The 12119-nt window shown below is 47.2% G+C and overlaps 1 protein-coding gene across 1 annotated transcript; it reads left to right on the forward strand.

Moving 5' to 3' along the window:
* The first annotated feature begins 258 nt into the window (after positions 1 to 258).
* Positions 259 to 11735, forward strand: RAPSN (receptor associated protein of the synapse). Its single transcript, XM_019519232.1, has 8 exons — positions 259 to 956; positions 3499 to 3837; positions 5063 to 5221; positions 5582 to 5680; positions 5785 to 5907; positions 10225 to 10278; positions 11004 to 11203; positions 11617 to 11735. Exons 1-8 carry the CDS (start codon positions 741 to 743, stop codon positions 11687 to 11689), a joined length of 1263 nt encoding a protein of 420 aa, XP_019374777.1. The 5' UTR covers positions 259 to 740; the 3' UTR covers positions 11690 to 11735.
* The last annotated feature ends 384 nt before the right edge of the window (positions 11736 to 12119 follow it).

A 12119-nucleotide genomic window follows, 5' to 3' on the forward strand; every position in this document is an offset into this window, starting at 1 on the left:
GCGGAGGTTTCATTTTTGTGCCTGGTACAATGCTGATCGCCAGTGGTAACTGGCATGCATAAATGTTGGAGCTTCCTAGTCATTCCTTCCAGAGGCTCTCGGATCTGTTGTCATCTCACCTGGTGATGCCTCAACTTGCGTTGTCTTGGGCTGTTTTCCATTCTCTAGGGGTCTGAATGGTGCCCAGTGTTGGGGGAGGGGAGACAGATGATTGAAACATTTGTGTAATTTCAGCCAATTGTCTTTCTCTGGGGTATTTATATGTTACATGCCAGAGGGATGGGGGGAGCAGTTGGCTCGCTGTGACCTTGGGTGTTACTGAGACTGACTGACATTCTTGTGAAGCTACGTGAATAGGACTGGCGGGCACAGCTGTAGCCAATGGGGAGGGGGGAGCCCAGGAGTGGCTGTTCCGATTGAGTTTCACTCCAGTCACTTGAGATTTTTTCTCTCTCTCCCAATTGCACTTTTCTTTTTGCTTTATCTTTGTTTTTGGGAGCAGGCAACAATGTTTTGATGGGCCTCTGTGCATAAGATGTTTGCCTAATGGATTTGGGATGCTGCATTAAGAGCTCAGCAGCCCCTCCTAGCCACCAGCTGCTGGGACCCCTTCACCCAGAAGCGTGAGTCTCTTATGGCTCCAAGCCTTTAGACCATGTAATCTACCCTTCTCCTTCAGGGCATTCTGCAGTGTATTTTCTCTCAAGCTCCTTGCTTGTGCTGTCCAAAAAGATTAGTATATGAAGATTTTTGGTGCGAAGGACATGGGCCAGGGCCAGACAAAACAACAGATAGAGAAAGGACTCAATCTCTACCAGTCTAACCAGACGGAAAAGGCCCTCCAAGTCTGGATGAGAGTTTTGGAAAAGACTACAGATCCTGCTGGCAGGTTTCGGGTTTTAAGCTGCCTCATCACTGCTCATTCGGAGATGGGCAGATACAAGGATATGCTAAAGGTAAATCGATTTCAGGATGAATGTGTGCCATTGTATCACGCCTGCCACAGGGAGCAACTGGGGATTAGAACATAAAAGCAAGGTTTGTATTTTGCATGGAGCAAAGTGCATCAGGCATTTGGCAAATGTGGAGGGCAGCCTGAACAATTCACAATGAGGAACAACATTAATCTGTGGCTCTATTCACAGGGGTCTTGGAGTGCCCCTTGGCATTGTGGTTCCCTAATTGTGGCCCCCAGGGCTTTCCAAGTTGCTCTTGTGAAGTGCTGAACTTTAAGGGTCTTGCGGGTGACAGCCCTTAAACACTTTACCTTGGAAATTCTTATTCTCACAAGGGGTTAACCACCTGCTAAGCACTTCATGCACAGGTAAGAAAACAAGGTCCCCATTTCAAACAGCTTACAATGTATGCACTCCAAAAAATCTCCAGGGTGGCTGGATACAGCAAACAGTAGTGGGAGAAAGGTGCTTAGTAGCTGGTCAGTTACACAATTTTTACTTTGAATAGTTTTTACATTATTTGGTTCCTATTGTAGTGACTTTTTCTGTATCAGGGAAATTTTCTACAATTTTTTAAGGGACTGTTCAAATATCTAGGAAAATAGAGTCACTATAGTGATGACCCCAATCTAGTAATCACTCATCAGTGTTTCTTTAGGTGCAGATGACAGGCAGAGTTGAGAGGGGGAAAGGATATTTTTTCCTAAGAGTGGGTATTTCTGGAGAGTGTTGGAGACCAGGAAGATCAGGTCAGGGAGGGGATTCCAGGTGAAGAGGAAACTAGACAGTAGGTGAGGCTGACATGTAAGGGGCATGTATGTAGCTTGAGAAAAAGGGCAGAGGGACTGGCACTAAGGGTGATGGGTGAAAACAAAAAGCTTGAATTTGATTCACTGAATTCAGAAAAAGAATGAAGGGGTGTGAAGAAGAGGGGATGGATGCGTTCAGAGAGTAAAGTAGTGTTTGGGAGGGTGAGTCAAAAATGTAGGAGACCAAACCAGGAGGAAGCTGCAGTAGTTGAGGTGGGAAAAAAATCCAGGCCTGAAAACAAGTTTTGCTGTGCTGTTCCTTGAAGTTTCTCAGGTGCCAGGCCCTGTGGCTAGGATTGGAGATTTTTCTTTGAAAACTCTTCACAAGAAGCAAATAATGTATCTGTACCTCATCTGAGAGTGCTAAATGTGGCACTATCTAGACCAGCTTGAATGCCACTTCCAATTAGTAAATCTTTATATGAATCAATAGCATCCTTTCCTCGAAGCAAATGGGGAAGGGCTGAAGATAAGAGGGTAAGAAGCAATTATGGTGCCTTTCAAGGTAAATGGGGAGATCTAAGAAGATACAGTCAAATTGATGGTGAGAAAACCTCGATAAATAAAGGGGGAAGCCAACAAGGGCGATGTGGAAAACAAACAAGATGCAGCTCTGTGGAAACAAATAAGATGGAAGGAGGCAGATTCAGTAGAACCACAGTGGTCAGCTGGGAGGGAAATAAGAGAAACCCTTTCAGTCAGCTTTCTCTAAGATCCTTTTACTGTAGGGAGAAGATGATTAGAATTGCTTCAGTAAACCAGAATATTTTATGCTAATTGAGAGATTAAAGGAGGGAGTAAGGAGAACTTATAAATGTATTGGGAAAGGAAATAAGAACTGTAAAGAGGCAGGTCAATGAACGTTGAGCGGTGTGGAATGAACTATTTTGAAAGGGCTATGATGTGCCACTTCTTTTAGGGAGAAAAAGTATATAGCATTTAATTGCTTGCCATACACCAAAATGCTGACAATTACTCATAGAGAATGGGGAAGGTTCCAGGGACTGATTAGAAAAAGTAAATGAAGTTCAAATCTTCAAAGGGAAAGCTGGTGACCTTAGGAATTACCGTAGGGAAATCTAATTCTCATCTCTGATAAAGTAATGAAAATACACACCGAGACAAAAATCACTAAGCACCTAGCATTATGGTAGTTCATTCCACCTCTGCAATATGCTCAATTCATCACAAGACACAGAAGAAGGCAACTCCCTAAATCTCTTCTTTATTTAGCTTGCAGGCTAAATAAAGAAGAGATTTAGAGAGTCTAATAAAACCAAGTGCAATGGGCGGTGCTGTTTATAAAAACTAAGTCTCCTTGGGCAAAACAAGACTTACTCACCTTTTGGTAGGACTGTGGAATGAGTGAAGGGGTCTTTGTAGATGTCATATTTTTTATTAGAGTTGCTGATACGGTGCCTTCTGAGTTCTAGGAGAAATTGAGTTGTGCTGTGAAGAGAGGTTTTCTCCCTCTCATGACTCTTCACAGCCATTTGGCAAATCTCTCCACCAATTTCTAAACCCAAGATCTCCCTCTCCAAGTGTTAGCACAGGAAGAGATGCTTGCTCAGTCTACTTGTATCCCACTTGAACCACCTTGTGGCCTGTCCATTTAGGTATTTTATTGCTTTTAATGTAGTCCTGTTGAATCCCAGGAGTCTTGTGCAAAATAATACTATCCTGGGTTGACAAGAAGAAGCTGTCTCTATAAACACTCTCTTCTCTGCTGAAAGTTTGCAGTGGTGCAGATTGACACGGCTCGGGAGCTGGAGGATCCAGATTACCTTACGGAAAGCTACCTGAACCTGGCTCGCAGTAATGAGAAACTCTGTGAATTCCAAAAAACTATTTCCTACTGTAAGACCTGTCTGAATATGCAGGGCACTACTGTGAGCCTACGACTAAATGGCCAAGTGAACCTCAGCATGGGCAATGCCTTCCTGGGCCTCAGCATCTTCCAGAAAGCCTTGGAGTGTTTTGAGAAAGCCCTGCGCTATGCACACAACAATGACGACAAGATGCTAGAGTGCCGCGTCTGCTGCAGCCTGGGAAATTTCTACACGCAGATCAAGGTGTGGGCAGCCCAGCTGGTGACTTTGGAGATGGAAAATGTGTGGGAGGGAATTGCTCCCACAATGGATACAGGAAAGGACAAGGGGACAAAGGTGGGAGGGCAAGGATTCACCCTGTGTCTTGGTTTTAGGAAGGGTTTCAGAGTCCTGAGGGAGGGTTGTTCTAGGAAGGTCGTAACTCTGTTCCTAGTACCGTTGACAACTAGTCTGCTCAAAACTGAAATCAAGAGGCTCAGGAGGGAGTTTTACATGGCACCCCAGGAGAAGAAGTTGTAATTTGTATTAATTAGTAGGGACCTTACACAGCTGTAGAACAGGATCACCTGGGTGATAAAATCTGAGTATGAGACCAGGAGCCAGGGCTCCATACCTCATCTGCCCTTTAACTGCTGCAAGTGAAATCCCCTTCCCTTTCTGTGCTTCAGCTTCCTTCTCTGGAAAGTGACCAAGGCTGGTATTTGTCTGTCACAGCTGTGACTTCCATCACAACTATTGAGTTTTTCCAATATAAAGTCTTTCTCTCTGTCACCCTGGGTGGCTACCAACTGAAGTGTTTAAAAAAGTGACAATAAACCCAGTCTGTCATGTCACCAGTTGGTCTTCCAACAGAACGAGGGAAAATTAAACTTCCTGTAGGGCTAAGAGCAAGCAGGGAACATACATACACCCTCTCTCTTCATCTCCTTTATTTGTCTCAAAGACTGAAGCAAGGCAAAATGCCAGTTTAAAATAAGTCCTTTGTGGGACACTTCTCTCAGCTTTCAAGGATGATAAAAATACTACGTTACATATTTGGTGACACCATTTTTTTTTTTTTTATAAAAAACGTGGAGAAGCCCAGATTTACCTTCTACCATGGTAAATAATGAGAGACTGATCATAAGGGTTAACTGGTTGGAAAATACATGTAGAAAGTTGAGATGGCAGAGGAGAGAAGGTTCCAGAAGGCACTGATCCAAACTTTGGCTGAAAGAAGGGTAAACTACCTCTCGAGTAAAGCAAATCTTTCTCCTCCTAGATGTCACGTGGAGCTGAATGTTATCATCCCAGTATGCAATCTAAGCCCAGGATGCCTGCTAGGAACAGGGATTGCAGCAGGCAGTGGTCCCAGTCTCCCCAGTCAGACACCCACGTTAGGCTGAAATTTGCAAGAACTCTATTATCCCTTGGGTAGCCTCATCCTCTAATGTATTTCTGTCCTTTTGCTTGTTTCTCTGCTACCCAGGACTATGAGAAAGCCTTGTTCTTCCCATGTAAAGCAGCTGAACTGGTGAACGACTATGGAAAGGGCTGGAGTTTGAAGTACCGAGCAATGAGCCAGTACCACATGGCAGTGGCCTATCGGAAGCTGGGGCGCCTGGCAGATGCTATGGAAAGCTGTGAGGTACAGGGAGGAGGCCAAGGCATTAGGCAAAGGGCAGAGGTCCTGGAGTGAGGGAGATATTTTTGGAGGATGTGCTGAGACACAACAGCGTTTCCTCTTGGACCCTAGATACTCCTGCTGCTTCCAGTCTTCCTAGATTTGTGGCTTCACTGGCTAGAGCAGTCCTTGGGGGCTGGGTCCAGGGATGCCCTCTGGCTGAGGACTGAGAACATGTCATGCACAGCTGTGAATAGGGCTTCCTTCACAGTGGCTTTTGTCACTTCTCTGGGGCTGGTGACTCAAATAGTTGTGAGGTTTCAATCCCTCTCTGTTCAGGGCCTATGGTGAGTTTTTGTATTGACTGGAAGTGTGTTCTCCCAGGAGTCAATGAAGATTGCCCTGCAGCATGGGGACCGGCCTCTGCAGGCACTGTGCCTCCTCTGCTTTGCTGATATCCACCGCAGCCGTAAAGATGTACAGGTACAGCTGCCAGAGAGGAAAGAGAGAAAGGAGAATTGAGGGATGGTGAGGAGGTATGGAGAGTGGGCCTAGCTGAATATGTGCATGTGCATCTCGCTCTGCAGACAGCTTTTCCTCGCTATGATTCATCCATGAGCATCATGACAGAGATTGGAAACCGCCTGGGACAGATTCAGGTGCTGCTGGGAGTGGCCAAGTGCTGGATGATCCAGAAGGAACTGGACAAGGTCAGTTATAGTCCATTCCTGAGAGGGCTGGGTTGATGATGCTGGGTCTGTCTCTAAAGAAGACAACTACTTCCTGAACTCCATAGCCCTTGGGTACTACAGTAGAATACCTCTGTACCCAGATGGTCTGATGCGAGCATTGGTGTTTCTCTATGTAATCCAAATGGGAAAGGTGGGACTCAAACCATATGGACACCGCGTATTGGATCAGAACAGTGATCTGCAAAGTTATGTGTCCTGTCTCCAGCCATAATGAATACCAGATGCTTCACAGGAAAACCTGTTACACAGAAAACTGTGTAAAGAAAGGAGATGTGGTAAGAGAGGGCCCTCCTTGAGTTGTAGGCATTCAGCTTATTCTCAGAAGCAGACTTTGTTGTTAGTCTCCTATTTGTATTATGCTTTTAGTAATCTCACTATATAGCTCTGTCACTATCACTTGCTTAGCAGACAAACATGATACTGGAGCACCTAGAGAAGCTTGGAGTATAAGGTAGCTGAAGTAGAGCATGAAATGAAGGAATTGCAGAAAACCATACCATATAAGATAATTAGGCCAGTAGGGTTCAAAATGCACAGTGTATTAGTTCCTTTAAAATATTATACAAACTGCTAGACAGAAAAAACAATCTGAAAAAATACTAGTGAAGTTGGAAGTGAAATGGCTAGGGAACATCAGAGTCAAGATTACCTATGCAACTTTAATGTGGCCTTTTTGTATGCCTGCATTAAGATGTAGTCTGTAGTTACATGATCACATGCCATTTTTCCACAGATGCCCTCCCTCATTCCGTGTGCAGGGTGGCTGGTGCTCACTAAATGTGCAACCATTTTATATTTTTATCCCCATTCTACAGAAGGGGAACAGAAAAACAGATTCAGCTTGAAATTTTCCACTAATTGTGGGTGTCCAATCTGAGACACCTAGAGCCTCATTTTTCAGAGTACTTAGCATTATGTGTTCAAAGCATGTTTCTCATGGGTTTAAGCTAAAATGTTGACTGCTTAGTACTCTGTAGAGATCCCAGTATCTCAAGTCTGGCACGTGGAAAATGAGTGATACACAATTACGGATCACTCATTAAAAGGCTGTGATACCAGGCCAGGAAATTTACTCTGAACTAGTAAAGTGGCATTAGTATGTCTTTGTTTTAGATGTGGTACTAGAATCCAGGGCAGCATTCATATACCGTATAACATCCTATGTCTTCCTCCAATCCCATCTCATACATTACACATCTTCCAAATTCTGCAACAAGTATGGCTGGGGTCCTACTGTCACCAGGTGTCTTCATTAGCCAGCCCTGATTCATTACCCTCCTATGCATTTAATGAGACAAGGTTCCTATAGCTAAAATAGCTTATGATCAGGTAGTTACTGTTGCAAAATGCATACATGCAAGGAGTGCTGTCCCTTCCTAGCACTTTGAGTGCTAGACTTTGCAACCGTAAAGTTATTTTGATAGGGTTTTTGGTCATAATTTCTTATGTTCTTTTTAAAAGTTCCAACTTCAGAAACAGGACACCCATCACATAGAGCCCTAGTGACATTTCATGGGTAGGCTTGGCAGAATTCATTTTTTTCGTTTTGATGGCTAAAATGGATGTTTATTTTTAAGCATCTATTATGATTTTTATCTATTGAAATTTTCAGGATGGCACAAAATCAGGGGTGTTTTTCAATTTCTTTTAAATTAATTTATGCATGTGTACACATGTATGGCAGCTGCTGCAGGAGCTGGGGGCCATCCCAGTAAGGCTGTGCCAGGAGTGGAGGTGGGGTTGGTAAAGCCTGGGAGCCCGGTGCTGCCATCCCCTTGCTGTGTTCAGGTCCCAGCAAAGACATGAGCTAAATGCCCATGGAGCCTTGCCTGGTCCATCCTCCACAAGATTTTGGCCCCTGCCTTAATCTCACAGGGGCTGGGCTGGGCTGGGGTCTGCAGGAGTTGGCCCCTGCCCCAGCTGGGACCTGGGCAGAGTGAGGAGACAGCAGCACCAGTGTATATGTATGTGCACACCCCTGCCCCAATTTTCCTTACCTCCATCCCAGAATTTTTTTGTCTCCCCTTGGTGTAAATTTCAGTGATCTGCGTGTGTCAGATGAAATCCATGTCTATCAATAAAAATCAAATCCTACCAAAGCTATCAAAGGGTCAGCAGCAAGGCTGAACATTTAGATCCAACATACACTCCTCTGCCAACTTGAGCTATGGCATAGTGGTTTCACAGATGTTTGCTGCTGGTAGAGTACTGGTGAGATTTGGAATTTCATAGCGTTTGAAAAGTTTGAAGCCAGAGGAGACCGCCAGATCACCTAGTCTGACCTTCTGCATAGCACAGGCCAGCAAGTGTCACCCAGATACTGTACACTAACCTAAATCCTTCAACTGAATAAAAGCATTTAAGACATCAGGAGACCAAGCTGTGTGCCACAGGTATAGCAGAAGAGACCACTAACGCTGAAGGCCCTTGCAATAGCAGGGAATTGATTAGACAAGAAATGTCTGGATGATCCCAGCAGATGATCCATGCCCATGCTGCAGAGAAAAGTGAAGGAAAGCCCACAACTCTGCCATTCTGACCAGGAATCCAACAAAATTCCTTCCTTATTTGGAAACTAATCTGGTGATTAGTTTCACCCTGAACATGATGATAAAGCCAGTAAGACATCTAAGTAGGAGGAGTCTTTGTTGTACTTGGGAGCATTTGTCCACCCTGTTTAGCATCCAGTCTTCAGCCATGGCCAGTTTCCAAAGCCTTAGAAATTGGAAGGAATCCAGAGAAGAGAAACTGAAATGAGGGCTAGGAAACATGGCCTACAAAAAATGCTTGGAAGAATTTGTATTATGTAGTCTGGAGAAAAGAAGGCAGAGTGGGGATTTGTTAATACATTCCCAAGTACTTGAAGGGTGGTTATAAAGTGGAGAGTGACAGACACTTTTCCGTGGCTGCAGGAGACAGGGCAAGAAGTCTTAAACTGAAACAAGGAAAATTAGAGTGGTTCTTTGGAAGACCTTTCTAAATATGAGGGCAGTCAAGTACTGGGACAGACTGCCTAGAGTGGTTGTGGAATCTCCTTCCTTGGAAGATTTTAAGAGCAGGTTAGACAGATTCTTCTCTGCAATTATATTGAAAGGGATGATTGACCTTGAGCAGGAGGGTTGGGATAAATGACCTCCAGAGGTACCTTTCAGCCCCGTATTTCTATGATTCTAAAGGAAAGTGTGGAGTGGGAGGAATGGACATCTACACAATTGTGCATTGGGGGAAAGAAACCTTTCATGATCCCTAAAGTATGAGATTTTATTATAATCAGTCTTAATGCAGAGCTGCATAGTTCTCACTATAGCACAAGAAGGAATGAATAGGGGAACATCAGGCTCTGTTCCAGGCTCTAAAGGGGAGTGTGCTGTACATGCGCACACAGCACCTCATCTGCCTGTTGCCTCCAAGCACGCTTGCTTTCACCTCATCCTGTCACAATTTGGTCTCTTTTGCAGCAGCTCCAGCTCCAACCCAGATCATATGGCAATGGCAGCAACTCTGATTCTGACTTGGACTGTGCAGTGATGGCTCTAGTCCCCACTGTGTGCCCTATGCCAGAGCTGGCACTGCCACCACCATGTGCCCCATGCTGCAGTGGATGGGCAAAGTGGCTGGAGGGCAGGCAGGGTCTGTATTAGCCCTAACCCATCCTCCTGCCACTGACTGCCACTCAGTGTAGCAGCTGTGAGAAGAGCAACACTTCCCCGCAGGTGGGAGGGGCCACAGCAACAACTTCCTACATCTTACCACAGGGATTCTTGGTAGCTGATATAGGAAAAACTCACTGGTAGCTGTGTGCCTGTTGGCCTGTCCCTATTCCTGTCCTTTTTATAGTAGTGGAAGTAGACACCTGAAGTCCAAAGACTGCTGACCCTGGTGCTGTGCTTGTGCTTAAGTTCAGCTGTGGGGATTTCCTGCACCAAAGTCCCAGAAGGTCTGCATCTTCCTCAGTTGAAGACTCTGGTCTCTGCCAAGGCCATGCCAACTTTCCACTCAGTGTCTCTAGGATGGGGAGAAATGTGCCTGCCAAATTCTGTGCAACTTCAGACAGCAACAAGCAGTTTTCAGAAAGCCTCCAGGGCATGCTGTTTTGCTTCCTAAGAGCCATTCTGCTTTTACTCTATCATGGCAATGTTTTACTAATCCTGACCCATTAGCTCTGTTTTTTCTCCATCGTGCCCTTAGCTCTGCTATGCGGAGCTGGTTCTGATGCATCAGCCTGAGAAATGATGACCTACGCTGGTATTTGTGATCTTTTGCTCCATCCCACAGGCACTGGAAAGCACTGAAAAGGCCCAGGAGCTGGCAGAGGGGCTGGGAAACAAGGTAGGCTCTCACAGCTCCCCTCCACTGGTGTCCACAGCCCTGTTGGGTAGGAAGACTAAGGTGCTCAAGTCTCAGAGTTAATCCTGTTTATCCTCCCAAAACTTGGGTTAACCAGTTATTTCCTTGAGGTTTAAGCTGCAACCTCAAAGTCAATTATCTTGGAACAGGTGTTTAATTTGTGCAAGAATAAGTGGGCGAGGGGGGGGTTCTGAGTGGAGTGGGCACATACCGGCTGCTGTAATAGTTAAAAAATTAATAAGGATCCACAGCAGGTTAGTGAAGTCAGAAATAGAAGATGCTCCAACAGCAGGGTAGGAACAGAACAGTGGTGAGGACAGCTGAAGGATTAGGGATTTCTTCTCTGAATATCCCCCAGGCATCTATCTATTAATAAGCCAGATAAACAAGAGTCTTGTGCCTGGCTTGTATGCTGGCTGGCTTTCTCTGTAGAAAGAAGAGCTAAGGAAAGCTAGCTTCATGAATAGGTTGCAGAGTGCTTGGAGTGCTGCAACCCTCTCACCTTCACTGGGACCAGAGGGTTTATGGATACACAGGGAGGGCTGAGAGCCCACAGGAATTAATCCTATCTTGACCCTAAACATCCTGGCTTTTGGCAGGTTGGTGTTTTTTGGGTTTGGCCTAAGTGCCTTGTGGGGCTGGAGGCGGCTTCCTTTTCAGTACTGTACAGTGTCCACTTTGCCCTTGCTTCTTCCCTCTTCCACTAGCTTGGCCTGCTGAAGCTTCACTGCCTGTGTGAAAGTATCTATCGCAGCAAGGGGCGGCAGCGGGAGCTGCGCAGCCACGTGGTGCAGTTCCACGAGTGTGTGGAGGAGATGGAGCTGTACTGTGGCCTGTGCGGAGAGTCCATCGGAGAGAGGAACAACCAGCTCCAGGCGCTGCCTTGCTCCCACTTCTTCCACCTCAAGTAAGGAGCACAAGGGACAGGGGCTGCCAGATGGAGGTCGGTTCAGGCAGAGGGTTTGGGGAGGGTGGCTGCCCAGGAGTGTCCCATGTACTTGAGTTTAGCTGCCCAGGGCCAGTGCAGCGATGGAGAAGGCCGCTGTCGTCCAGAGGAGTCTCTATCCTGTTCGCATATCCCCTGCACGGGGGCGGCCCTTGCACGGCCGTCTCCTGAGCCTCAGCCAGAGTTGTTCACCCAGTGCCGGCAGGCAGATCCCCGCCCCCGGGGCTCAGAAACAGGCCTGGAGGGACGGCGAGGCCAGGCCCCGGAGGACCTTCGAAGCTGCACTTAACCCCCTTCAGCACTTCCCGCGTGTGAGCGTCCCAGCGCGGGCGGGGCCGGGAGCCGCTCCGAGCGCCGCTGCGTCTCCCTTGCAGGTGCCTGCAGACGGACGGGACCCGCGGCTGCCCGCACTGCCGCCGCGCCACAGTCAAGCCGGGCTTCGTCTGAGCTGCTGCCGCCGCCCTGCCCTGCCCTGCCCTGCCCTGCCCTGGACTGTGACGTAGTGTTTGTTCTTAAAATAAAAGTGGTTGCACCCGCGCCTGCTGCGCTCGTTCCTGGGCGTGGCCCACTCCATCCCCTCCGCTCCGAGCAGCGCTCGTGGGCGGTCCCTGCGGCTGGCCCCGCCCCAGCGCTGCCCCGCATCAGCATGGCGGCGGAGCCATCACTCAGCAGATTTGGCCGCTGTCATGTGACCGGCGGGGCGGGTTTCTATGCAGCAGATTCGACAGGGGGGGTGGGGGAGGAGTAGCGTGGCCCCTGAGCGGCCAGGGCGGGCTTTCCCGCCGCGGCCCGAGACGAATCCGCGGTTTGTGACGCCGGGCCGGGTTTACTCGCACTTAGCAAGATGGCGTCGGTCTGGGATGAGGCGGAGGTGCCA

Source organism: Gavialis gangeticus, unplaced genomic scaffold, assembly GCF_001723915.1.
Source record: "Gavialis gangeticus isolate Ggan-Ray unplaced genomic scaffold, GavGan_comp1, whole genome shotgun sequence".
In the NCBI taxonomy this organism is placed as follows: Eukaryota; Metazoa; Chordata; order Crocodylia; family Gavialidae; genus Gavialis; species Gavialis gangeticus.

Coding starts and splice junctions, on each gene's coding strand:
- RAPSN (XM_019519232.1), top strand. CDS start 741: ATGAAGATTTTTGGTGCGAAGGACATGGGCCAGGGCCAGACAAAACAA. Junction 3,838..5,062: donor ATTTCTACACGCAGATCAAG/GTGTGGGCAGCC, acceptor TCTGCTACCCAG/GACTATGAGAAAGCCTTGTT. Junction 10,279..11,003: donor CAGAGGGGCTGGGAAACAAG/GTAGGCTCTCAC, acceptor CTCTTCCACTAG/CTTGGCCTGCTGAAGCTTCA.